The sequence below is a fragment of the Sorex araneus genome, chromosome 8 (genome assembly GCF_027595985.1).
Source record: "Sorex araneus isolate mSorAra2 chromosome 8, mSorAra2.pri, whole genome shotgun sequence".
NCBI classification, from domain to species: Eukaryota; Metazoa; Chordata; class Mammalia; order Eulipotyphla; family Soricidae; genus Sorex; species Sorex araneus.
In genome coordinates, this window is record NC_073309.1 from 11,888,430 (window position 1) to 11,915,556 (window position 27,127).

The following is a 27,127-nucleotide window of genomic DNA, read 5'->3' on the forward strand; positions in this document are numbered from 1 at the left end:
GCCATTCCTGCCAGTACTGCAGATTTTAACCCTTGTCGTGGCCACAGCTGCATGCTTAGGCACGTGCCTTAACCTTTGTACATTTTCTCTGATCCCAGTTTCCGGATGTTTAATAGGATACAGTAATAATTAATATCTACCCTTTCTGGCTTGGGGAGGGCGTGAATACAATAGCTAATAACGGGATCAGAGAGATAGTGAGGGATTGAGGCACTTGTTTTGCACCTTATTGACCCCAGTTTGATCCCTGACACTGGGTAAGGTCCCCCAGGACCTCCTGGATGATCCCTAAGCACAGTCAGGAGTAAGTCTGAGTACAGAGCAAGAAGCAAATCCCAAAAAAAAATTATAATAATAGTAATAATATATACAGTGTACCCACCCTGAGAACCCAGCCCCAGACCATTGTTAAGGAGACTGACTCTCATTTCTCCTTAAATGAGAGCTGGATGTGGCCTCCAAACAAAAAAATTATGGGGACATATTGAAGAACTCAGTAACCAGTTTGAAGGAACTCCCACTGAACAAATCTAGGACAATTTTGGCATCAAAATAAATAAGCATGAATTAAACCTCACCAGAGAAACTGGGTTCCATGATTCTTTAGTATCAATTAATCAATACATGGGAGAGATGTGGCAATTCTATGCTAGAATGCCAACTAAATAAAGGTAGAATGGATAATAGGCACCCATTGGCACCCACCACAGTGATAGCTAACACCTGAGCAGGAGTGGTCCATGAATATTAAAGCTGCTTGGGAGAGGTTTGGTGAACAGGATATTGGCAAATATTAGAGTTTCTCCCTATAAAATGTTAATGAAATACAACAAAATGGGTCGGGAATGTGACTCAACAGTACAGAACATATATAAAATATAATACCACTCAATGGGAAAACATAAAACCTTGTGATTTGTGGCAACTTGGATGAAATTTGAAGCATTATGCTAAGTGAAATGACTCAGAAAGGAAAAAAACAAATATCAAATCATCAATGTGATGGGGACATATTGAAGAACATATTGATGATTTGGTATCACATTGATGATTTGGTACTGTGTGAAAAAACAAAGCAAGAGATTGGATGATTCCAGTGGAAACAAACTCTGAGATACAGCCTGAGGATGAGGATGTGAAGGGGGTGGTGATGTGGGGAGGTGGGAAGGAACTCTAGGATAGTGATGGAGGCATTATGGCACTCTGGTTATGAGCGTGCTGTAGCAGTACTAAGTCTAAAATAGTAATACTGGTACTATGGTAATAAAAGTTATAAGAGAAAAAACCACACACCTTACGTACACGAGACTTGGATCTGACCCCTAGCACCGCAAAATAAATAAATTGGGGAACACAGTGGAGACACTGACTTGATGAGATGTTTTAAGTTTAACCCATCACATGGTGGACTAGGTTTGACATCATGTGTCTCCAGATATGACAGTCTGGAAAGGCCAGTGTATCTCTCTGTACTCCTGCCAAGAACACATGCCCCAGTTTGGTCCAGGTGATACTGGGTAGATTTAGGAGAACGGTCATGTTCAGATAAAGACTGTTGCCCTTTTTATGGAAGAGGGCAGACAGGTCACACTTGGTGGTGCTGAGAGCAAGACTGGCCTTGGGAGTCACTCCCCACAGAGCTCAGGAAATCACGCAGTTCTGGGGTCAGACACCTGGAAGGCAAGAGCTCCTGGACTCTCGACAGCCCCACACCTGTCCTCCTGAATAATTTGAGCAATTTATTCCAAACTGAAGAAACTAGATAGACATCAAAAGCACACACAATATGTAGTGCTTGAGCGATGCTATGGCAGAAAGGAAAGCATCGTTGGAGTGAAAGGCACCATTGGAACAGGGTCTATGGATCGAGGGCAGTGTGGGACCAATGCTGATTTCTTGGTGGTAACACAATACAGCTGAATACCAGGAGAGTATCTTTGTGTTTGCAGGAGGAACACACTGGAAAAATAAAGGCTGATAGAGATTCATGTTAGAAAATGACAAGGCGGGGGCTGGAGCAATAATACAGCAGGTAGGGTGTTTGCCTTGTACTCGGCCAACCCGGGTTCGATTCCCAGCATCCCATATGATCCTCTGAGCACCGCCAGGGGTGATTCCTGAGTGCAGAGCTAGGAGTAACCCTTGTGCATTGCCAGGTGGGACACAAAAAGCTAAAGAAAAAAAAAAAGGAAAATGATGAGGGTAATGGAACAAGTGTGGAAAAATGTTAAATAATTGGGTAAGGGGGGTGTAGGAGCTTGTTTTGGTGTGAGGGCCACATATCAAGATGTATTCAGGGTCTACTCCTGGTTCTGCCACAGCTCAGGGATCTTTCCTGGCATAGGGATCAAACCTGGATCAGCCGCCTGCAAGGCAAGCACCCTACCCACTGTACTATCTCTCCAGCTCCTATAGTGCTTTTATTTTTTCACCTGTAGTATTTTTTGGGGGGGAGGAAGTCACACCAACAGTGCTTGGGGCTTACATCTGGCTCTGCACTCAGGGATCACTCCTGGCGGGTTTGGAGGACCACACAGGGTACTGGGGATAGAAGCTGGGTCCACCTAATGAAAGGCAAGTGCCCTCCCTGTTCACGGTACTATTTCTCCAGCCCTTAACTGTTTCCCTGAGACTTTAAGTTTAAAACAATTTTAACATTAAAAAAAATTAAAATATAGGGACCAGTGAGGGAGCAGGGTGCTGATCCTGCACTGCGGCCAAACCAAGCTTAACTCCTCACACTCATATGGTTCCTCTCAGTCCTGCCAAAAGTGAACCCTGAGTGCAGATCCAGGAGTAAGCCCTAAGAATTTCCGGATGTGACCCAAAAATAAACAAAAAATTTAAATATAGGGGCTGGAGTAATAGTACAGCAGGTAGGACTTGCCTTGCATGTTGACAACCCAGGTTTGAACTCCAGCACCCTAAGCTCTGCCAGGAGTGATTCCTGAGCCTGGACCCACGTGACCAACTTGGTGTGGCTCCCAAACAAAAAACAAATTAAAAATACATGTCTAAAAGCAATTTTTTATTTACAGTATAAAGATTACAAAGGTATATATTTATACATATATAATACCCTTCAGCTACAAACTCCCATTGTAATATACAATGCAATATGTTGATGTGCAACTCAAGGGGAAGCATCGTCTTTGCATTTATATTTATAGCGTACACATGAAGCTTGTCATCGTTAAGAACACAGATACTGCCCTGTTTTATGCTGTGGGTTTTGATTTGGTGATCGGGTGGTGTAAGATTTGAGACAAATTTAAAACAATACTTAAGTCTTACTTAATACAGTATTCTAAAAGGAAAAAAATTCAATAACATATATTTTTGATTCATTATAAAACTATTAGAACTTTTCTTCATGCTTAACAAAAATAAAAGTTTTGTGGGATGTAACACATACAAGTGGGTATATCTGGAGTTTGCACAGATTAGTCAAATTAGACTTTCATAGGTAGTGGTTTGACACATTTTCTAAAACTGATACAAAAGGAAATAGATTCTTTGGGTACCAAGGTCATAGCATGATGACCCCTTCAACAGATTGTAAACATAACACTGGAGATCTATGATGGAGGGGGAAAAAATCAAACTGGTTCTGTTTTGGGGTTACACCTGGCTGTGCTCTGGGATTACTCTTGGCTCTGTGCTCAGGGATCACATCTAGCAGGGATCAGGGACCACAAGGTACTAGGGATGGAATCCAGGTCATGTGTGTGCAAGGCAGGCACCTTAACTACTGCAGAACTATCGTTCTGGCCTTTTAAACTGGTTCTTAATAGGGTGTATCTGCTAATGTGTGAAAAATAATATTGATGACCGTGCCAAACCCAGTTTATTAGTCTATAAAGCAAAAAAGAAAAAGCAGAACTGAGACCAGCTGAATAGGACTGAGACAGACGTAGTGTCCTTCCAGTCTAGGAAGCAAGTGTGTGTGCGCGCACACACACACACACACACACACACACACACACACACACACTCTCTCTCTCTGTGATACTTCGCTGGTATATCAAATAACAGTTAATCAATACCAGGTTTAAAGCAAAGACCAAGAGACTGAAGGCATGGCATAATGTGTGCACACGACTTCAGGACATTTGAAACAAGGGGGCTAGAGATCAGGTGATGGTGTTCCCTTGCCATCCAACTACTGGTAGCTCAGGTACTTCTAGGTACACTTAAGAATCTTGTCTGAAAATTTGATAAATGGACAGCAATTTGGAGAGACAGGGACTATTCCTCTATGAAAAAAATGTGAGATAATTCAGTTCATTTCTTATTTTCTTTAGATGTCTTTTAAAAGAATTTTAAAACTGAGTTTGAATGCAAGAACATTCTAAAATAAGAATTTTGCTAAGTTTATGATCTCATAAGAACAGTGAGGGTGGGGAAAATATCTTCATTTTGACCAACATTATGTGGAAACAGTTGCTCTAGAAAATGTTAAGGATTTTCAGCAAATAAGATGTCAAAGAGTGTGGAAATGAGTGAGTCAGCACAATTTTAAAATTAGAGTAGAGACCAGGGGGGATGCTTTACGTGAGTATGGCCCATGACTTGATTCCTAACACCACAAGAGAGAGGCGGATGTGTGTGTGTGTATGAGTGAGAGAGAGAGAGAGAGAGAGAGAGAGAGAGAGAGAGAGAGAGAGAGCGTCAGACCACTACCACCACCAAAACCATAAAAAGAGGGAATGAAATATACATTTAACGATTGTTAAAAGAAACATTTCTTTTAAAAGCCTTTCCTGTTGATCTATTTGGGCAACAGAATTTAACTTTTCTTGTTGTGATATATCTTACTAAGAATAGTCTATGCTACTCTTCTTCCCAAACTAAAGTCTAATGCATTGGGAAAAGTTCAAGTATTTTCTACACAAAAATACTGACCTACTTCAAGGTGCTTGGAGTTTTTTCATATTGGCATGGACCAAAGACTGAGCATCCTTTCAAACATTTTTCACTTTGTCAGATGGGCAGAACTGCAGATGCACTTTGATTAAAATATATATATATGCATATATGTAACTGCTTTATACATACACACATGTACACATAAAGCGGTAAATTATATAATCACACATAGACAGAGAGGACAGTATGATTGAGATTAGTGGATTATTAGTAGTTGAGGATAGGAACTTTTTTTAAAATTCATGCCAGTGAAGAACTGCACATTAACAAATGCTTATTAGATGAAAGAATCTAAAAACCAATTCATCTTGCAGTTTGAAAATTTCTCTAGACACTCAAAGAAACTTTGTTATTATTCAAGCGACTTAATCACTCTGCAAGAGGTGATAAAACTGTCAGGTTCCAAAGACAGTAAGTGCTGGGATTCGGAAGGACTTGGAGTACTACAACACTGAGTTGGGGCACGACAGTCCAGCAGGGACAGCGCTTGCCGTGCATGTGCCTGACATGGGTTTAATCCCCAGCACCCCATTTGGTCTGATCCTACCAGGAGTGATCCCTGAGCACAGAGTCAGGAGTAAGTCCTGAGCACTGCTGGGGGTAGCCCCCCAAATAAAACCTGAGTCAGGTAGTTAGATGACTCAGAAGTTAGAAATCTAACAGGGTCTCACAATGGGAAGAATTTATAATTTCCTTCACTTTTCAACCCATCTATTCTGGAGGAATATTCTGGAGGAATATTCTGGAGGGTTTTTTTTTGTGAGGGAGGCTTGGACCATTCCCAGCTCTGTGCTCAGGGAAAACAAAACTGTGGCTCGGGCTTGAGGCACTGTTGGCCATGTGCAGGCGAGCAGCTCAGTACCCCTGTACTATGACCCCGGTGCTTGACCTGTTTGTAAAACTTGAAAATGCTTTGGCTCAGTTCCCTCAAGCGGGGAGGGAGAGTAGGAGGTAAGAGACTCAGATCATCAGTTTTGAAACAAAACAAGAATCTTGTTAAGACATTTCTGAGGGGTTGGAGCACATCCTTTTTGGGAGTCCTGGGTTCAGTTCCAGGGACCAAGGCAGCACCCGGCACTGCCAGATGTGGTCCAAAGAGAAGGGGTAAAAAAAATTTTTTTGAGTTAGTACACAACCATTTTTCCAGCTAGCAGTTTAGTCAGTGCCAGAGGCAATAAATCAGGTGTGTTCTATGTACTTATTTATTGTACTTTACTTAACTTTAATTTCTATCCTTTAAAGGGACGAACTTATATCACTGATTTACCAGACATTTGTTAGAGAAAGGGTTTCAATTAAGCGGTCTATTACTAGCATAAAATTCTCAGTATTACTATACCCTAGAAATAGCTATGTTGCTTAAAAAAAAAACCAACAACTCATAATTCTGGTATAGAGCATAACTTTAAAACTACCATTACACATTTGTGAAGTGTGTATATACTCAGAGAAAGCTATAGCTTTTAAAAAAGCAAAAAGACTTGATGTCCATTTTCAAAGACAGTGCATAGAAAGTCAAAATCACTGTATCACTGTTAATCCTGTTGCTCATGGATTTGCTCGAGCAGGCACCAGTAACGTCTCCATTGTGAGACTTGTTGTTACTGTTTTTGGCATATTGAATATGCCACGGGGAGCTTGCCAGGCTCTGCCATGGGTTCAAGATACTCTCAGTAGCTTGCTGGGCTCTCAAAGAGGGGTGGGGGAATCGAACCCGGGTCGGCCGAATACAAGGTGAATGCCCTAACTGGTGCACTATCGCTCTTAATTAAAGATTACCAAGCAATTAAAACAAGGATAAAAAGAACAGGAGATGGCAATGCCTCTGTTTTCTCTCATCCCGAGAAGGAAAGAAGCATGACTTGCCATTCCAACTGGACTGAGATTTCCCAGCTCAAGGTAGACTAGATTACCAGCTGGCACAAAATATGCCTGATAGAGAAATATAAATGAATGAATAGGATCTTGTCAAATTCAATGTAAAGTTCAAAAAGAACCCCAAATTTAGATGTCTCCTTTCTTTACAGATATATTTGAATTCAACCAAAACAATCTGCTTTTACTTCTTCATTAGGAATAGAAAAAAGACCTTTGGCTTTCTAAATTGTCATTGTGTTTCATGGCGTCAATAATAAGTAGCAGGCAGAGAAAAATGTATGCTGGATATTTGGGTAGTTTAAATATTATATACAATCAATATCTTATAAACCAGTGAAAGTATTAAGAACATAATTCAGCGTAAGTGTCCAAGACCGAATACAAAAAAGGAGAGGAAAGTGCTTAAGTCTACATGTCTTCCCTGAAAGCTTCAAAAATGTTTCTAAATCTTTAAGTAGGTAGGGCCTTTAATAGAATTTGCATAGCAGCTTACAAGATAATTTTGCATTAAAAATATGGAGAGATTCTTCCATATTTTTGAAGACATACAATTACCCACATGCATATAAGTTAAACAAGAAGACCTGGAGGTTTTCACAATCACAAAACCAGAACAATCCATCATAAGCTTTTCTGAAAATTGGTCACACTTTTGTCCATCAAAACCATTCATAGTGAAACCTGTTTTGCTAAGAGGAGGACAATCTTCTCCAGATTCCACACAGCTTAAATTTTTTTAGAATTAATTTTGGTTTCTTAGCTAAGTGCATAATCAGCTGAAAAAAGCTTTGTTACCTTTCTGCTTAGGAGGAGAAAGATGAAAGTCTAAACATATTTTTGGTTAGAGATTTTCCCACTTATAAAAATATAAGGAATAAATAATTCAATCTCTCCTGCCATGCAATAATTTTTAGTAACAAAATATGTGCGAGCATAGATGATATAAACAGGCACTAGAGACTTTACCTAGCCTAAAAAGTGCTAAATAAAACATGGCTTTAAAATAGGTGTATGGCATTTAAAGTAATGTTTTTGATTACCTGAACATGCCCCAATCTTTAACCTGAAACCCTGTCTACTAAGTAGGTTGAGTTTACAGTTACAAATACTTAATAAATACTGTATTAACATACATTAATGCATTTCTTCATATATGATATTAGACATTAATTTTCAGGTAAGGTTCATCTGATGACTTCAGGAAAGAATTTAGCTTTTTACAAAAAAGAATAAGTGAATCTTTTTCTTTTGTTCTTTTTCTCCCTTTGGGGGAGCATGGGGTGAAAACAGTAAGGAAAGAAGATTTAGGAAATGAGGAGGAAGAATTATCACACACCCCTGGGCTGCTTACAGAAGTCTGTGTGGAAAATGGAGGCGTGAAGCCCAGCCTGGGGTGCAGGAAATGGTCCAACAGAACAAGGGGGATGCTACTCTACATTTTCCTTTCCATTTCCTTTCGACACTGTCCTTTCCACTCTACAAGTGGATGCCCAACTAATACTAAGTGAAAAAGGAAAGTTAGCTGTCCTATAAAAGATGTGAAATATAAAAAGGCCTGTTTCAGTTATTTGAAAATAATTTGCCATATTTGGAATCTAAATATAAAATACTAAACTTAGCAAGGCTGTCCATTCACAAGAAGCAGTTGTGGTTTGGAAATCCCACAAACTGATTTCACTAAAGAACAACCTGGTTATCCATGTTGAACAATTGTTGAAGTTGTCAAACAAGTAGCGTAAAGGCTATTGCTCTTGGGGTGATAGTGGTCAAAGGAACCCACTAAACACTGTTACTTCACATTATGACTCCAAAGATATTAGAACCCCAGAGACCTTAGTGCTACACAGGACAATTAAAGCTTGAATAAAGTGAGCCCAGATGCGCACATGCCTTCCTTCTACTGCCCATAACTGAACCACAACTTGGTTTTGCTGCTGTTTTTAAACAGATCTTTTTCATGTAACTTATGAGCAATCTTAGAAGTTTCCCCTGAAAATTTTTCTCAGTACCTTAACCTTTCACACTAACACAGAAACCCTTGGACAAATAGCTTTACTACAAATTCTGTGATTCACCATTAAACTTCTCAGATTAATAACAGTTCAGTGCAAAGTATCTGAATATTCTTATCCAAGAGCATTACATATAGAAATTCTGCTTTTTTTTTTAATATTCAAGCTATTTTTGTTTCTTCCCTGACTTACAAGCTTACCCCAGATGGAATAAAATTTAGGTTGACTAATTTCCAAACTATAAAAAGCTCTTGAAAGATACAGCTAATCTATATTTCAACTTCCAGTTTTAAGTGGAGTGATCATTTTGGAGATTGGAGCTGGTGGGGGGAGAGGGTTGGTGGGAGAACAGACCTCCCCGGAGACTCTTCACATGGGTAATCTCACCATACACACACGGATAAGGCGGACTGACCTTGGGCAGAGGAACTAAAATGGGGTTCTAAAGCTAACTAGAATGTGCTTGCTCAGGTGCCTGCTCTTTTCTAAGTCCTACCATGAGTGCACCTGTAATGGACTCAAAACCAAATACCTCTGTATGAATAGACGGTTATATGCCCCTACCCTCTCTGGAGTGTCATTTTCTTCTGCTTTTTCTTTTTTCCTGGGGGTGGAGGGTACAACACCCGGAGATGCTTAGGGGTTATTCCTGGCTCTGCACTCAGGAATCACTCCTGGTGGTGCTCAGGGGACTGTGTGGGATGCCTGGGATCAAATCCATGTTGGTTGCATGCAAGGCAAGTGCTCTGCCCACTCAGGCCCCTTTCTTCTGCCCATCTTAGGGTTCACATTTTCTTATGACACTCCTGACAAACCTAGTAAAATATATCCATTCCTTTCTTCAGAGAGTGGAGAAATCCAAGTCAACTGTTGTTATTCGTTCAGATCTGAGGATTGTGCTAATCTTGATATTTTATATAGCTTCAAATGTCTTCAGTCATATAACTTCCTTCGAAAGCAGGAAAATAAGCTGAGCATGATTCTCCAATACCACAAAACCAGCACTCTAACTGCTAATGTCCTAATGTTGTCAGCTAGCAATGCTTAGCAAAACCCTGTGGTCCCTTCACCCTGCCCACTGTAGGGTGAATTATTAAGGAAATAATGCCAAGACTTGTATTAGCCGGTACTTGTCCATTACACACTGCCGTCACAAAGGTGATGGGCCAGGGCCAGGATTCTGTCCAAATAAACTCAACATGATATTTTTGTTGAAGAGATAGCTTCATCACAAGTCTACTCTAGAGCAAGCTGGCTCTCTAGGATTTACTTCCCTCAAAGAAATATCTGAGGGAACTTACCTCGTAGACTGTTCTTCAAAATTAGGATAAACCATCTCCCTGGAATGGCAGTGATATCCAGTTATTCAAACAGTGACTAACAAAGCTCCACTAACCCTAACCAAAGGCACATTTGGTAAGCAATAAAAATGGCTTGGGCTAAAATGAGGATTTTCTTTTAAAGTAAGTCTTCTAACATTCCCTGGCTTTTAACAAGATAAAGTCAGAAAGCCCACAAACAAAACTTTTCTTTCAAAGTCGTGGTTTACAAATTGTTTTTCAACTTGGTCACCACTACAAAGGGAGTGGAAGGCAAGGCAAATCAAACTATGCAACTTTCAAGTCCTAAAGTTAGCACTTATGAGTGGCCGAGCTTGTGGTGAGGTGGGCGGCGATGGCAGGCCAGATGGAAGGATGCTTTGGTGAGCCCATTCAAAGACTTCTCCAGAGGGGAGGAGCAGGTGAGGACCGTAAACTCCAGTAACATGTCGGTCCTATCTGGAATGACCAAGAAGCACGGGTGGCTGTGAACTAGCACCAGAGAACAGTCACCCAAAGCAGAAGTTCAAAGTTAAGCCTGAAAAAATTCTACAGGAAGAATAAAAGAAAACTCTTAAATATTTGGTTATATCCCCAAAGAAAAGCAATGAGCCACCCTTCTCAATGGAAGAAATACACCTAATTGCTCATAAACCACTTGAGGAAACTACACAATGAATCAACAGCTTCATTTTGGAGCTTCTTACAGCCCTGTAGTGTGGCTGGCTCTTCCTTAAACGTGTCCATGGTTCAGCAGTGGTTTGCGGGTCCTTGTCAAGGCACTGTGCTGGAGGAGAGATCAAAGAGATTTCTTTTTGTGCTTTTTTTCTTTTCTTTTTCTCTTTTTTTTTCTTTTTTGAGGTGGAAACACTTTTGAGACATTCAAGGCTCTTTTCTGATTCTTTGATGTTCATACAAGCAGTCCCATGCGAGTAACTTTGGCTGATAGGAACGTATGTAGCACAAATACAATTGGCTTTGGACAAGAGTGCAGGTCCATAGTCTGTGGAGAAAGGACATTAATCATCACTATCATATACAAATACTTTAATAAACAACATTCAAAATAAGTGTGAATGACTTTAATAAACAACATTCAAAATAAGTGTGAACGTGATATTCCACCTTTTTGTATGTTTGTATTTGAGCCACCTGGGCAGTAAGGGGGATTAAACTTGGGGCTCAGGCAAAGCATACAGTTAACCTGTTGAGCTATTTCTCTAGTCCCAATACTTCACTTTTTTTTTCCTTATTTACTTTGTGTGTGGACTGAAGCAATAACACAGTGGGTAGGGTGTTTGCCTTATACTCGGCTGACCCGGATTTGATTCCTCCGTCCTCTTGGAGAGCCCAGCAAGCTACTGAGTATCTCGCCCACACAGCAGAGCCTGGCAAGCTACCTGTGGCATATTCAATATGCCAAAAACAGTAACAACATGTCTCACAATGGAGATGTTACTGGTGACTGCTCGAGCAAATCAATGAATAACGGGATGACAGTGCTACTTTGTGTGTGTGTTTTGGGGCCATAGTCAGAAGTTCTCAAAGATTGTTCTTGGCTTTGCGCTTAGGGGACCAAATGCAGTGCTATGGATTAAATCTAGGCTTTCCATGGACAAAGTCCATACTTAGCCATCGAACAAGGTCTCCAGCCAGATATTCGCCCCCTTTTTTCATGGGGAGTGGGGGGAGTGTCCCATCTAACTGTGCTCAATGATCATTCCTGTGGTGCTCAGGCAAGTGAATATATATATTTGGTCTATATCCTACCTATAACCAGTTGGGTCACAACTGGCTATGCTCAGAAATTACTCTTGGCAGTGCTCAGGGGACTATATGGGATGCCGGGGATTGAACCTAGGTTGGCGGCAGTGTGTGAGGCAAACACCCTAACCACTTGCTTCAGCCCAGGATCACTAACATTTCAGTCTTTTGAAAAGCTCTGCTCTAGGGCCTATCCTTTAGTGTCATTAAAGACACTTTTTTGTTGTTGTTTGTTTGTTTGAGGGTTATAGCTGGTAGCATTAAATGTTTACTCCTGGCTCTGAGCTCAGGGATCACTCCTGCCAGGGCTCAGGTTACCATATGTGGTACTGGGGACTGGCCCCATGCTGGCCTCATGCCTCCTACTATCACTCTGGCTCCTGGATATAAGAATTCATGTAAAATAAGATCTGAGCTGGGGCTGGAGCAATAGCACAGCGGGTAGGGCATTTGCCTTGCATGTGGCCGACCCGGGTTTGATTCCCAGCATCCCATATGGTCCCCTGAGCACCACCAGGGGTAATTCCTGAGTGCAGAGCCAGGAGTAACCCCTGTGCATCGCCGTTGTGACCCAAAAAGCAAAAAAAAAAGATCTGAGCTAAACCAAAACAGGCATGGGCAGGAGGGGTTGTGAGGGGCGGGGTTTAAGGTTTGGGCCACACCAGACTATGCTCAGGGCATATTCCTGATTCACTCCTGATTATACTGAAAATACCATTATGTGGTGCCAGAGATCAAACCCAGGTGAGCCAAGTGCAAGGCAGGTACACTACCGGCTCTTCTATCACTCCAGCCCTGAACTAAAGGCTGATGAGAGAAAAGAGGAGAATGAATGATCAGAGAAAAGGCATTACTTTACCCTATTATCAGAGCTTATGAATTTGGCTATATACTCAACACAATTCTCTAGTTTTCCATGGGGAAATAATAAATTTCATAATACTTCCTTCAAATTACAAGGTCAAAAGGAAAAAAAGATGGCTTTGTAGACGTCTCTTATCTTTTTTCCCTTAGAAAAAGTTCTGTAACAAGCAAGACATTCTTGCTTTTACTTTCATCCCAACAAACTTTTAATGGCAATGAATAGAATTTTTTTCTTTATAACATTGGAAACTTTATTATTGTTGGCTACTTTTTTTGAGGGGGACCATGCCCAGCCAAGTTCAGGGGTTGTTCCCAGCTTGGGACCTGGGGGTAAGGGGGACCATGTAATGCTGGAAACTGAACACAGGTCTCTGCTTGCAAAGTATATGCTCCAGTTCTTTGAGTTATCTCCCCAGCTCTTAAAAACTTATTTTTAAAAGAAATGATTTCAGGCTGGAGCAATAGTACAGCGGGTAAAGAGCTTGCCTTGCATGTGGTTTGCCCAAGTGCAATCCCCATCACCCTAAAAGATCCCCTGGGCCCCGCCATGAGTGGTCCCTGATTACAGAGCCAGGAGTCAGCCCTAAGCACCACTGGTATGGTCTAAAGATCAAAAAATAATAAAATAAAATAGAAAATGATTTTCTACGGAAAAAAGGGAGGAAAAAAGCTCCTTAAGGAAAGATAGTACAGAGATTAAGGCACGGGCCTTGCATGCAAATTATTCATTCCCTGGCACCACAAATGGTCCCCCAAGTACAGCCATGAGTGACTTCTGAGTACAGAGTCAGGAGTAAGCCCTGAGAATTTCTGGATGTGGCACAGGAACAAAAAAAAAAAAAAAAAAACAACCCTATACCCCACCTGCCCTGCCCAGGAGCCAGAGAGATAGCACAGCAGGTTAAGACCTTGTGTGCAGCTGACCTGGGTTCTATTCACAGCACCACATGTTTCCCCAAGCCTTGCCAAGAGTGATCAGAGAGCACAGAGCGAGGAGTAAGCGAAGCACAACCAGGTATGACCCCTAAATAAACAAAGCCCCTATCCTGCAAACAAACAAGCGAAAAAACCAATCTTCTTCCAAACTTCAAGTCAAAAGTCAGTCTTTAACTTTCTTTATAAGAGTAAGAAGTGTGGGGCCGGAGCGATAGCACAGCGGGTAGGGCGTTTGCCTTGCATGCGGCTGACCCGGGTTTGATCCCCGGCATCCCATATGGTCCCCAAGCACCGCCAGGAGTAATTCCTGAGTGCAAAGTGCAAAGCCAGGAGTAACCCCTGAGCATCGCTGGGTGTGACCCAAAAAGCAAAAAAAAAAAAAAAAAAAAAAAAAAAAAAAGAGTAAGAAGTGATGAGAAGAAAGGAAATACCAAGCAGAATGAACACTATTGTTTAGAAATCCTCTTACCAGCTCTCCCTCAGGACCACCAAAGTCCAGATACAGATTTCTGATGCCGTCATCAGCAGACATTTTCAGCCTTTCAAAGGGGTAGCGGTATAGAATGCTGCTGGGACCTCCTCCATTTTCCCTGGAGATACTAAATCCATTTTCATAGTGGACAGTGAGTCTTACCTCTTGACCATTTAATGTGCATCCTGTTGAAGACAAGCGAAAAATGTCATGAATAAATTATCAAGGAGAAAAAGATCTTATTGCAAAAAAAAGGGAAGGATCTTTTTTGTTTGGTTTGTTTTTGTTTGGGGGTCATATCTAGCAATGCTCTGTGACTGCTCCTGGCTCTGCACTCAGGAATTACTCTGGAGTGCTTTGGGGACCACAATGGATGCCAGGGGATCAAATTTGGGTTGGCTGCATGCAAGACAAATGCCCTACCTACTGTACTATTGCTCCAGCCCCAAGAAATTTTTTCTTACTATGAATAGATGGGGCCAGAGAGACAGTATTGTCACTTGCCTTGCATGTGACCAACCTTCTTGGTTTGATCCCTAGCACCCCAAATGGTCTCATGAATCCTGCTAGTAGTGTAGCCAGACAGACAGTATAGTCACTTGCCTTGCATTGACTGACCAACCTTCTTGGTTTGATGCCTAGCACCCAAAATGGTCTCATGAATTCTGCCAGTAGTGATCCCTGAGTGCAGAGCCACAAGTGAGCCCTGAGCACTTTCAGATGTGGCCCAAAAGCTAAAATAGATAAATAATGTATTGAGTGCCAGAGAGATAGTACAGGAGCTAAGGCACTAGCCTTGAACATGGTCAACCCTGGTTCAATCCCTACCACGCCAAGGTAGTCCACTGAGCACTGCAAAGAGTGATCCCTGAGCACAGAGCCAAGAGTAAGCTCTGAGCAGTCAGGTGCAGTTTCAAAATAAAACAAATCAAAAAGAAGGAAAAAATAACAGAGATACTAGCAATGTCTTTTGTAGCATCATTCAAGTATCAGAATTTTAGACAATGGATTCTGAATATTTGGAAAAGAAGCTTGTATAGTAAAATGTGAATAAAATTTATCTGAAGAAGTAATTCATATGCAATAACTTCTAAATGCCTGGGGGATTTGGAAAAGAACAGACAGGTACCAACAAAAGCAACCATGGTACAGCTTTCAAGAAATTTTTTGTGTGGGGGCCCATACCCTGCCTGCTCAGTGCTAACTCCTGGCTTGTGCTCAGGGGACCATATGGGATAATGGGGTTTGAACCTGGGTCTGCCACAGGCAAGGCAAGCAACACCTGTGCTCTCTCTGGATCTTTTGTGTATCTCTTTGGCCCTAGAAAATTTTAATCCAGAACATTCCTCAAGTTATAGCAGAGTGGGTGGGGGGAGGTCTGGGAGACAGATAGGCTCAATGTGACCCAAAAACCATGAAAAGAAAGAAAGATTCAAGGAGACTGTCTGATGGAAATGTGAACCACGCCTTATTTAGCTTGCTGATCTCATTCAAGCATTCATAGTCTCTCATTTCTCTGCTCTCAAAGAGCAGCATTAAGACAAGTCATTGCAACCAATATGAATTGGGAAAAAGCAGTTCTGAACATTGTTAGACACTGAGAGACACAGAGGTGGTAAGATTCCTCCTGCCCTGACAAGTAATAGAGAAAGAAAAGAAATGTGTGTACAGTAGGATGAAGTAAGTGCTATGATAGAAAGATGAAGAATGAAACATTGTGGTAGAGCAGAAAAGAAGGGAACAGAGTAACTGGGAAGTTAGAAAATAAGTGCTTTCTTAATAGAGGTGCTATTTTGGTTGGGTCTTAATGATACAAATTATTAAATATAATAATGTTGCTATATGTAGGAATAATAACATTTAAGTTCATCTATAAATGCAATAAAACATAAGTTGTTTTGAAGATTTTACTGCTCAAGTAATTCACAAAACAGACATTCTTATTGCTTCTCTAAGGTCCATTTCATCCTGAGACCTACTCCGACAACCTCTCACAAGCGCATCCTGGGCTAGGAGTTAGGGACAAGGTGGTGGCTGTGGATGGAATAGAAGACAGTGGGAGACAAAGGCCTATGTGAAGAGAAATCACAAAAAAGCAGGAATCTTGAATTTATTACATTTAAGCTCTTAGATTTTCATAGAAATGATGTAAAATTGGTTCATAAAATAAAACAGAGGGGTAAAGATTTAGTTACAGGGGTTAAGGCTCTTGCCTTGCATATGGCCAATCTGTTTGGCACTGTATATGTCCTCTGAGCACTACCAGGAGTGATGTCTGAGCATTGAGTCAGGAACGAGTGCTAAGTACCAGTTGGTATACATTCCCCACTCCAAAAACAAAAAATCAAAAACAAAAAAGAGAGGTTAGAGATAGCTGATATGGAGCTTGCACTAGTACTGCATATGGATCCTTGAGCACGACTAAAAGTGATCCCTGAGCACAGAGCCAGGAATAAGCCCTGAGCAATGCTGAGTGTGGTCCCCAAAAGAAAACAAAACAAACAAAATACAAAGGAAAAGAAAAGAAAAGAAAAAGATTTTTATGTATATCACTGGCAACCCAGATATTTAAAGAATTCAAATTACACTAAAATTATAACTATATTTTTATTTTAAATATTCTCTATTGTTTTTAGAGCAAAAAACAGTTTGGAGCTACCTGCAGATAGAATTATATACTTAATCATAACCCAGATACATATGAAACTATACACACAAATTCATATATAACTAACCACAAGAGGGCACTTCCACATGGGGAGCCCTCCAGACTTGCCTCTTTCAGATGCTAATTTCAGTACTGGGCACATGGTTTCAAACTCTGGAGACAAACACCTATCCCAAATCCTTTATTTTCCTACAGGCATAAGCTCTATTATATACTTAAATTTTATTTATATAATTGGGGCCATGTGGACCTAGCTATGCAGAGGGGTTACTTCTGGCTGGGCTGTTGCTCGGAGCTGTTCCTGGAGGTTATTGAAACGGCCATGTGGTACCAGGGATTGAACCTTGGGCTCCTGCATGCAGAGTATGTGCTCCAGTCCACTGAAGTATCTTCCTGGCCCCGAAGTTCATATTTCAATTCTTTCTGTTTCTTTGTTTGGGAGCCACACTTGGTGGAACTCAGGGCTTACTCCTGGCTCTGCACTCAGGATTTTCTTGGTGGGCTTGGGGAATGATCTGCCAGGGAGCAAACCTGGGTTGGCTTCATGCAAGGCAAATGCCATACCTGCTGTGCTACTGCTTTGACCCCAAAGCTCATATTTTAAAGTACTTACACATACCTTATAACCAATACTAACTTGGGAAAAATCGCTAGTGAAGTGAAACAGAGGCCTGATTTCTTTCATCATAATTACCTCAAGCTGCCACATTTCAGAGTATTTTTCTTTATGGGGTCACACCTAGTATTGCTTGGGGGCTACTTCTGATGTAGTGAGTAAGGGATGCTCCTGGTGGTGCTGGGGATGGAACCCAGAGCTCTCCCACGCAAAGCTGCAGTCCTCTGAGCCATCTTTTGGATCCTAGAGTATTTGGACGTTTGGCACACATGATACTTTTGGATTTTATTTCTGGGTATCCCCAATGGCTCTGAGGGCCACCAGCAGTGCTCAGGAGCCCAATGGTGCTTGGGATCAAACCCAGTACCCTGTGCATGCCAAGTATGTGTGTGCTCTAACCCTTTGAGTTAGCTTCCTGGCCCTAATGGTTTTGTTTAAAATAAAATTCCCAAAGTTAGGGCGCCAGTTCACAGGCTGGATCAAAAATTTTGCATAGAAATCCAAGGTTTGATTTCTGGCACCATATGGTGCCCCCTACCACTATGGGGAATGACATTGAACACTGAGGTGGGACGTATCTCCCAAGCACTGTTGGGCGTGGCCCCCCAAACAACATACAAAGTAAAAAGACTAAAGTTCCAAAACTCAGTGACTATTAGATATAAAATTCCAGGGTCCATACCTAGAGAAACCTCCTTGATGAGCTCAGCAGCAGCGTGGCAACCCTGAACAAGCACCCTGGTCCAGGTTGACAGATCCCGATGTGTCTCCACCCTGAAGAGATGCATCTCAATGCCCTGCCGGGAGCCTGTCCTGGTAGCAAATGTTAGGTCAGATCCCAGGGATGGGGAGCGACATCCAGAGCCAGAATGAACCAATCTAGAAACACAAACAAATAGAACAGCAACCAAGAGCAATTGATGGATTATCAACAGGAAATGTCAATAATTTATACTGAGTAGTAAACAGAAAATTCTAGTCTTTGAAGTAGCTAGCAATTTGTTTTCCCATGAAATGACCCCTGCTGTCACGGGTGGAATATGAGGCCCAGTTTCCCAGGACTTTTATGTTCTCAAGAGGACACACTTGTCAAAGTTTTCATTCTGATTAGGAGACAATAAACCCACACAAATAAAGGCTCCTCCATAATCTCTCACCGGCACAGCACATTTTGTCAAGGATGAACCTACATTGATACCTCATGATCACCCACTTTTATGGTTCACTCTTGGTCTTTTACCTTGTAGACACATGCATAGTGACATGTACACATCATTACAACATACAAAATAGCTTCACTGTCCTAAACATCCATTCATTGCCTACCCATCTGTCTCTAGTTGTGGTGCTTACATCTCGGATGCTGGGCATTCAGCTCTAGAACCCAGGGTCCCAGACAGCAGAGCTACAGGCACTATATTTGGAGGACATGGGTACCTCTAGGGATTCAATTTGCGATTCCACGCTTAAAAAGTGGAGCTTTAGCCACTGAGCCATCTCCCAGTTCTTATGACTTTTTTCTGGGGTCACACCAGGTGATGTACAGGGGTTCTTCTGGCTCATGCACTCAAGAATTACTCCTGGCAGTGCTTTGGGGACCATATGGGATACTGGGAATTGAACACGGATCAGCCATGTGCAAGGCAAATGCCATACCCCCTGTGCTATCGCTCCAGCACCCCCCATGACTTTTTTTTTTGCTTTTTGGGTCACACCCGGCTATGCAGAGGGATAACTCCTGGCTCTGCACTCAGGAATTACCCCTGGTGGTGCTCAGGGGCTCAGGGGACCATATAGAATGCTGGGAATTAACTTGGGTTAACTCGGGTCGGCCTTGTGCAAGGCAAAAGCCCTACCTGCTATGCTATCACTCCAGCATTTTTTTTTTTTTTTTTGCTTTTTTGGGTGAACTGGAGCCATAGCACAGCGGGTAGGGCATTTTGCCTCCAGGTCAGTCACTTACAAGGCAAATGCCCAATCCACCGTGCTATCGCTCCAGTCCCATCAAGATGTAGTACAGACATTATGGTGTTTGTCTTACATAAGGCTGGCCCCAGTTCAATCCCCAGCACAATCTATAGTCTCTTAGCACCGCCTGGAATGATCCCTGAGTACAGAGAGAGGAGTAAACCCTGAGCAAATTCAGGGTGTGGGCACCTTCCCTCTCCCAAAAGAGTAGGAAAATTACTCTCTGGTTCACAATGTCAAAAATTTAGATTTGAATTATCTGGGGTAGGGTGTGGACAATTTTATTTTATTATAAGTTCTTTAGATGATTCATATGTGAAGTCACGTTTGAGAAGCATAACCAAGTGATTTGCCAACTTCTTGGTCTAAGCATCCTTTTACACTACTAAAAACTGAGTTTTGGAACCGGAGCAACCGTACAAGCAACTGTACAAGAGTAGGGAGCTTGCTTGCATGTGGCCCCAAGTTTGAGCCCCAGCACCCCATATAGTTCTATACTCAGGAAGCACACCCACCAGGAGTAGAGCTTGAGCACTGCTGGGTGTGGTCCAAAACCAAAACCCAAAACCAACCAAACCAAAACCTGAGTTTTGGGGCTGGAGCGATAGTACAGCACAGTGGGCATGGTGCTTGCCCTGCATGCAGCCAACCCAGGTTTGATCCCTGCAAATCCATAGCACTGCCAGGGGTGATACCCAAGTGCAGATCCAGGAGTAGCTCTTGAGCACTAATGGACATGGCCTCAAAGCCAGAAAAAATAATGGGAAAAGGTTCCTCTCACAACTTATTTGCATGTTTTTCTTTGAAACACCGTATTTCAATATGCAGCTAAGGGGCTCTAGAAATACTAATTTCATCAGACTATTAAGAAGACAGATACTCACAAGTCAAGATTAAATAAAATATAATTTTTATCCTTTTAAACAAACTACTTCAACAATTTGAGGTAAAAATGACATTCTTGGGGCTGGAGTGATAGCACAGCGGGTAGGGCGTTTGCCTTGCACGCGGCCGACCCGGGTTCGAATCCCAGCATCCCATATGGTCCCCTGAGCACCGCCAGGAGTAATTCCTGAGTGTAGAGCCAGGAGTAACCCCTGTGCATCGCCGGGTGTGACCCAAAAAGCAAAAAAAAAAAAAAAAAAAAAAAAAAAAAATGACATTCTTTATCCTCCACAGCCATTTATTTCAGTGAAAATGGTCTTGATTCATGCCATAATACCAGCAATTTTACTCACTGTCCATGCAAGCATCAGCTTGGCAAATATTTTAGTGTTACTATGCAAACAAACTTGAACTCAGAGAACTCCAGAAGAGATCCCCAGTTCACAAAAGGATACTCTGAGTACATGATTTAGTTAGCTATCTTAGCAAGAGTTAAATAAGTCTCAAAACTACTCTATAACAAAATCAAGTAAGCTGGAGTGCTAGAGAATGTGACAGGCAGTATTCTACCATACTGTTTGATTGCTAACCCCAAGTAAGGCATTAAACGGTATAAAGTCTAGAGGAATTTTCCCCTATAGATTAGAGGCTAAAATATTTGGCAGAGGGAACCTAATTCAAACCAGCTGCAGACTCTTGCTGCACAGAAGTTGGCTAGAAAATAATTGCAAAAGGTCTCTTTAGTGGGGAGTCCAGATGAGCTCATGCAAAAGCATTTCAGCAGCTTTTGCTCTTAAAGTCCCAAAAGCACAGCACCACTCAATTTTCCACATAGTAAAGTAGTCAAACTTTCATTTGGATCTTTTTCCTCTCCCTTTGAAAGAAAGCTTATAGGAAAAGACTGCACGACACATCTCCTCAAGAATGCAGAGCACCTATAAACTATGTTTTTCTATCTGTGTCCTGCACCAGACTTTGAGCCACATAGTCCCCCAAGTATAGCCAAGAGTAACCCCATGTAGTCCCTGAGTGCTGCCAGATGTGGGTCTCACCCAACCCGAAATACAACAAACCAAATAAAAATACTCATCATTTATCACCTTCATGGTTTTCTTTTGGGTGGGGCGGAGGGACGGTGAGGGGCACGCCTGGCGGTACTCGGGGGTTACGCCTGGCCCTGCACTCAGGGATCACTATTGGTGGGCTCTGGTGGTAAACCTGGGTGGCGCGTGCAAGGCAAACACTTTAGCCACCATATTACTGCTCGGGCCCCCATGTTTGTTGTATTTTGGAGAGGTTTTCAGGCTACAGAGGGTAGTGCTCAGTTTGTTATACCTGCCTATGCACTCAGGCATTGAATACGATTCAGTATGTGTCAATGGCAAACGCCTTAATCCTGTACAATCCCTATGGCCCCCACTTTCCTGATTTATTTCATGAGTCTGGAATACCAGCTATTAAACATAGACACAAAGAAACACAGAAACACTAACACGCTTTGGGGCTAGAGAGATAGCACAGCGGGTGGGGCATTTGCCTTGCATGCAGCCGACCTGGGTTCGAGTCCCAGCATCCCATATGGTCCCCTAAGCACCACCGGAAGTAATTCCTGAGAGCCAGGGACCATATGGGATGCTGGAAATCGAACCCGTGTTGACTGCGTGCAAGGCAAACACCCTACCCGCAGTGCTATTGCTCCAGCCCCCCAGATTCTTTTTAAGACCAAATAAAACTGAATGTAAGTATATATTCTGGTTTCTTATGAGGTAACATCTGAAAATACCTTGTCTGTTCTATCTAAGTTTCTCTATTCTCCCTTCTCCATCTGGTGAGCAAGAGACATCCTGTTGCTTTAGGTCAAATCAATGTTTATTTAACACATTAGTACTCGTATTAGTAAGAGAAGGTAAAAAACAGTCTGGCTGAGTTTTGTAGTTTAGACACATACCAGATTCTGGCTGAAATGATTTCATTTTTCAGTCAAAAGGCTGCCACAATTTCAGTAGTTTTCTAGTCACGGTCAATAAGGAGAAAACCCCCTACCCCACCCTACTATTTACTTATTTTTAGAAATAAGTCTTCATGAAGGAAGCAGTTAGGAAACTGCTTCAACGGCTTAAAAAGAACACATGCATAGGCTAGAGAGAGTACAGCAGGGAGGGCACTTGCCGTGCACACAACCAGTTGGGTTCGATTCCTGGTACCACATCTCGTCCCCCAAGCCTGTCAGAGCACCACCAGGTGTGGCCCCAAAACAAAAAAAACTCCCTGGGGGGGAGGGGAGAGGTATACCGTGATTCTTGGTGATGGAATATGTGCACTGGTGAAGGGATAGGTGTTTGAGCATTGTATAACTGAGACTTAAACCTGAAAGCTTTGTAACTTTCCACATGGTGATTCAATAAAAGAACAAAAAAAATTAAAAATTAAAAAAAAAAACTCCCTCAAAACCCTCACATACACCAAGTACTGCTGAGAGAAACTACTTCTTCCATCTAGGAGCTGCAAAATCATGAAGCTGTGAAAAGGAGTTTTTGTCTGATTCAATCACATCAGCTATTAAATGCAATTAGATACAACATCCGTATAATTTAATGCTATTGTAGGCACCTAAGATGATAGAATTTACATTTCCATTCTTTAGTAGGTTTAGAATAGGGTAGTTGGTTTTGGTCTTCAGTCTTACCTTGTGGCGACAAGAGGGTAGCTATGACACGGCGATGCCCAGGCGTCCCTGCTCCATGGCATACAGTCATAAAGCAGCAAGTCCTTCTCGGTCACAGCCATGAGGACCGGTCTCCACTGCTGTCTTCCACCATCTAATTTTGCCTGTTACAATGGTGAAACCCAGAAAGGAGAACTAATTAAAAAGGGAATTTTAAAAGTTCCTAACTTTAACCAACTAGATCCATGTTTTGTTTCTCTCATCCTATTGGACTCCTGATAAGGAAATACCCCATTAAATTCCTTCCCCCTGGCAGGACTTCTTCACTGGGAGGTGCAGGGTGGATTGTGCAGTTTACAAAAGCTCTGAGTTACAGACATCATTTAGTGACACTTCAGTTTTTCCCTGTTCCATGAAAATTCATCTTCACTAATTCGAATTAAATATACTGTTACCTGTTTTAAAAAAATGATAATATCTCCTGGAGTCAATAAGGCACTTGTCTTGCATATAGCTGATTCCGGTTTTAATCACTAGCATCAAAAGTAGAGTACCACCCGGAATGAATCCTGAGCAAAGAGTAAGCCCTGAGCACAGCCAGGTGTGGGCCAAACCAAACCAAACCAAATAGCCTCATTATGTTTTTGGTGGGAGTAACATGTTCTAGGTACAGAAGGAAGAGCCGAAGGCACTTGCCTTTCATGTGGCCACTAGCAGCCCATTTGGTCTCCAGAGCCCCACGAGCAGTGATTCCAGAGCAGAGCCAAGAGTTACCACCAGGTGTAGCACAAAAAAGAAAAAACAAAGAAGAAAAGGAACAGAATTCTACCAAATTGCACAATCTATTGTGGGGAGATAGTGGCCCAGATTTTTTGGCCATGTGCAAAAGCCCATGAGTAATGCTCATGGGCTACTCCTGTTTCTGTCCTCAAAAGTGATCCCCAGTGTTGCCTGATGGATCCTATGTAGTGCCAGGGGTCAAACTGGGGTTGGTGGCACAAAAAGCTATTGCCTTACCTCCTGTACAATCTCTCTAGCCCCAAGTGTGTAATATCCAAATATAGTGTTTTTTCAAATGTATTTGATCAAGATCTATAGTTGGGCTAAAGAGCCCAGTACAAAAGAGTGAAGAACTTGTACAGCAGGGTAAGGTACTTGCCTGGCATGCAGCCAATGCAGGGTCGAGACCTAGCATGCAGAGATCAAATCTGGGTCTTGTGCATGGTGCTCAGGAGTAAGCCTTGAGCACCACTGGGTGTGGTCTGAAAACAAAATCAAAACGCTAACAAATAAAAGACTTGGAGTTAAGAAATATATTTCAGGGCCACAGAGAGAGCTCGTGGAGTGCATGCTTTGCATGCAGGAGGCCCAGATTTGATCTCTAGCATTACACCATCTCCTGAGCACTGCCAAGAATGTCTCCCAAGCACTACACTGGAAATAGTACCAACGACTCATTGTATTTGGCCCTCAAATAAAAAACAAGAAATAAAGGGAAGCAGTTTAGCAGCAGAGCACTTGCTTTGCATGTGTGAGGCTCCAGATTACAACACTCGTACTGAAAAGAGAAAAACCACTAAATACAAAAAACATTTCATAGTGCAACTCAAAAAACATACATAAAATCTATTGAATTAGGGGCTGGAGCAATAGCACAGTGGGTAGGGCGTTTGCCTTGCACGCGGCCAACCCGGGTTCTAATCCCAGCATCCCATATGGTCCCCTGAGCACCGCCAGGGGTAATTCCTGAGTGAAGAGCCAGGAGTAACCCCTGTGCGTCGCCGGGTGTGACCCAAAAACCAAAAAAAAAAAAAAAAATCTCTTGAATTAAATTTTCAAATATAGGGAATACACACACACACACACACACACACACACACACACATACACATGGATATATATCCCCTATATTTGTCTGTATATACATATATACATACACACAGGTAAATATATCCACTATATTTGTCTGTATATACATACATACACACACACACACATATACACACACATGCAATGTTCTCTGATAATTTCTATTCCACATTCAAAATGCTAAGCATGACTTAACTCTGCTCACAAAACCTATTACCAGAGAGTTCCCCCATCATATTTTAGGAAGTTTTTATTTACATTTAAAATGTAAGGTTAAAATAAATAAATAAAATGTAAGGTTGTATCTGCTTGTACAAAGTTTAACTCTCTCTTTGATGATTTAAAATATAGAAAAACAACCACTATTTATCCATAGTGTCCAGTCTTCAGGGTCAAAATTTAAAAGATTATATTTAAGAAAAATGCTGGTATCAAAACTTTTGCCCTTTGGGGGTTGGAGTGATAGCACAGTGGGTAGGGCGTTTGCCTTGTATGCGGCCAACCCGGGTTGGCCAACATTCCATATGGTCCCCTGAGCACCACCAGGGGTAATTCCTGAGTGCAGAGCCAGGAGTGACCCCTGTGCATGGCCAGGTATGACCCAAAAAGCAAAACAAACAAACAAACAAAAACTTTTGCCCTTATTAAAAGAAACCTGAGATTTTAATAATAGTATTTCAATATGAAAAGCAATGTAAAATTTATTTCCCAAAGGATCAAAATTATTTTTGTTTTGGGGAGTCACACCTGGCTGTGCTCAGGATTTACTCCTGGCTCTGGGCTCACGGCTCACTCCTGGCTGTGGTGTTAGGGATGAACTGGGTCACTCACAGACAAGGTAAGCACCACCTTACGCCCTGGACTATCTCTCCAGATCCAATGATGTTCTGATTGAAAAAAAAAAAAGAATTTTTCCTTTCAGAAGATGGAGAGTTATTACAGGCGGTAGAACCCTTGCATTGCACATAGTAGACCCCGGCTCAATCCACAGCATCACAGATGGTCCCTGGAGGCCCATTAGGAGTGATGCCTGAGTGCAGGCAGGAATAAGCCCTGAGCACTGTAGCGTGTAGCCCCAAAAGAAAAGAAGAATATTCCTTCCAGAGGTGTAGCTCAGCAGCAGAGCACTTGTCTTCTATATGAGGTTTGAACTCCAGCACCACCCACACACACATATACAATTTCCTGAAGTTATAGGATATTGAAGCTTGTTCAGAGTGTGTGATTTTAAAAAATTGAATATGCTTCTCCCAAAACCAAAATTTTGGAATATAAAGAAACATTGCTAATGTCAATAAAAACAATATATAATTTGGAGACAGTTATTTTAAATTAAACTCTTTTGTCGAAATTGTTGTGAGTCTTCTGGGAATATATCCCGGAGATGCAAAAAAGTATAGTAGAAATGACATTTGCACTTGGATGTTCATTGCAGCACTGTTTACAATAGCCAGAATCCGGAAAAAACTGGAGTGCCTGAGAACAGATGATTGGCTAAAGAAACTTTGGTACATCTACCTAATGGAATACTATGCAGCTGTTAGAAAAGATGGAGTCATGAAATTTGCATATAAGTGGATCAACTATATGCAGAGTATCATGCTCAGTGAAAAGAGTCAGAAAGAGAGGGACAGACATGAAAGGAATGCACTCATGGGGCCGGAGCGATAGCACAACGGGTAGGGCGTTTGCCTTGCACGCGGCCGACCCGGGTTCGATCCCCGGCATCCCATATGGTCCCCCAAGCACTGCCAGGAGTAATTCCTGAGTGCAAAGCCAGGAGTAACCCCTGAGCATCACTGGGTGTGACCCAAAAAGCAAAAAAAAAAAAAAGCAAAAAAAAAGGAATGCACTCACTTGTGGAATATAAAGTAACAGAATGGGAGACTAACATCCAAGGAGAGTAGTGAGAAGGACCAGGAGGATCGCTCCACGGCTTGGAAGCTGGCATCACATGCTGGGGTGAAAAGGCAGCTCAGATAGAGAACAGACCACCAAGTAAAGAACGCTTAAAGGACCCACTCAGGATGGGAGATGTGTGCTGAAAACAGACTACAGACCGAACATGATGGCCACTTAATACTTGCATTGCAGACCACAACACCTTGGAGGAGAAGAGAGAGTAAAAGGGAATGCGCCTGCCACAGAGGCCGGAATGGGGGTGGGGATGGGGATGGGGTGATGGGAGGGATACTGGGAACATTGGTTGTGGAGAATGGGCACTGGTGGAGGGATGGGTACTCGATCACTGTATGACTGAAATGTAAACACGAAAGTTTGTA

The 27,127-nt window shown here is 42.1% G+C and overlaps 1 protein-coding gene across 1 annotated transcript in view; it reads right to left on the reverse strand.

Moving 5' to 3' along the window:
- Positions 1-3,007: 3,007 nt before the first annotated feature.
- The window catches only part of SNTB2 (syntrophin beta 2), a 74,021-nt gene continuing 49,901 nt past the window's right edge, over positions 3,008-27,127 (reverse strand). The window contains exons 4-7 of the mRNA XM_055145216.1: positions 22,998-23,140; positions 18,141-18,337; positions 14,172-14,359; positions 3,008-11,141 (exon numbers count right to left, since the gene is read on the reverse strand). Coding sequence (XP_055001191.1) covers positions 11,049-11,141; positions 14,172-14,359; positions 18,141-18,337; positions 22,998-23,140 — 621 coding nt within the window. The 3' untranslated portion in view covers positions 3,008-11,048. The remainder of the gene's footprint in view (positions 11,142-14,171; positions 14,360-18,140; positions 18,338-22,997; positions 23,141-27,127) is intronic.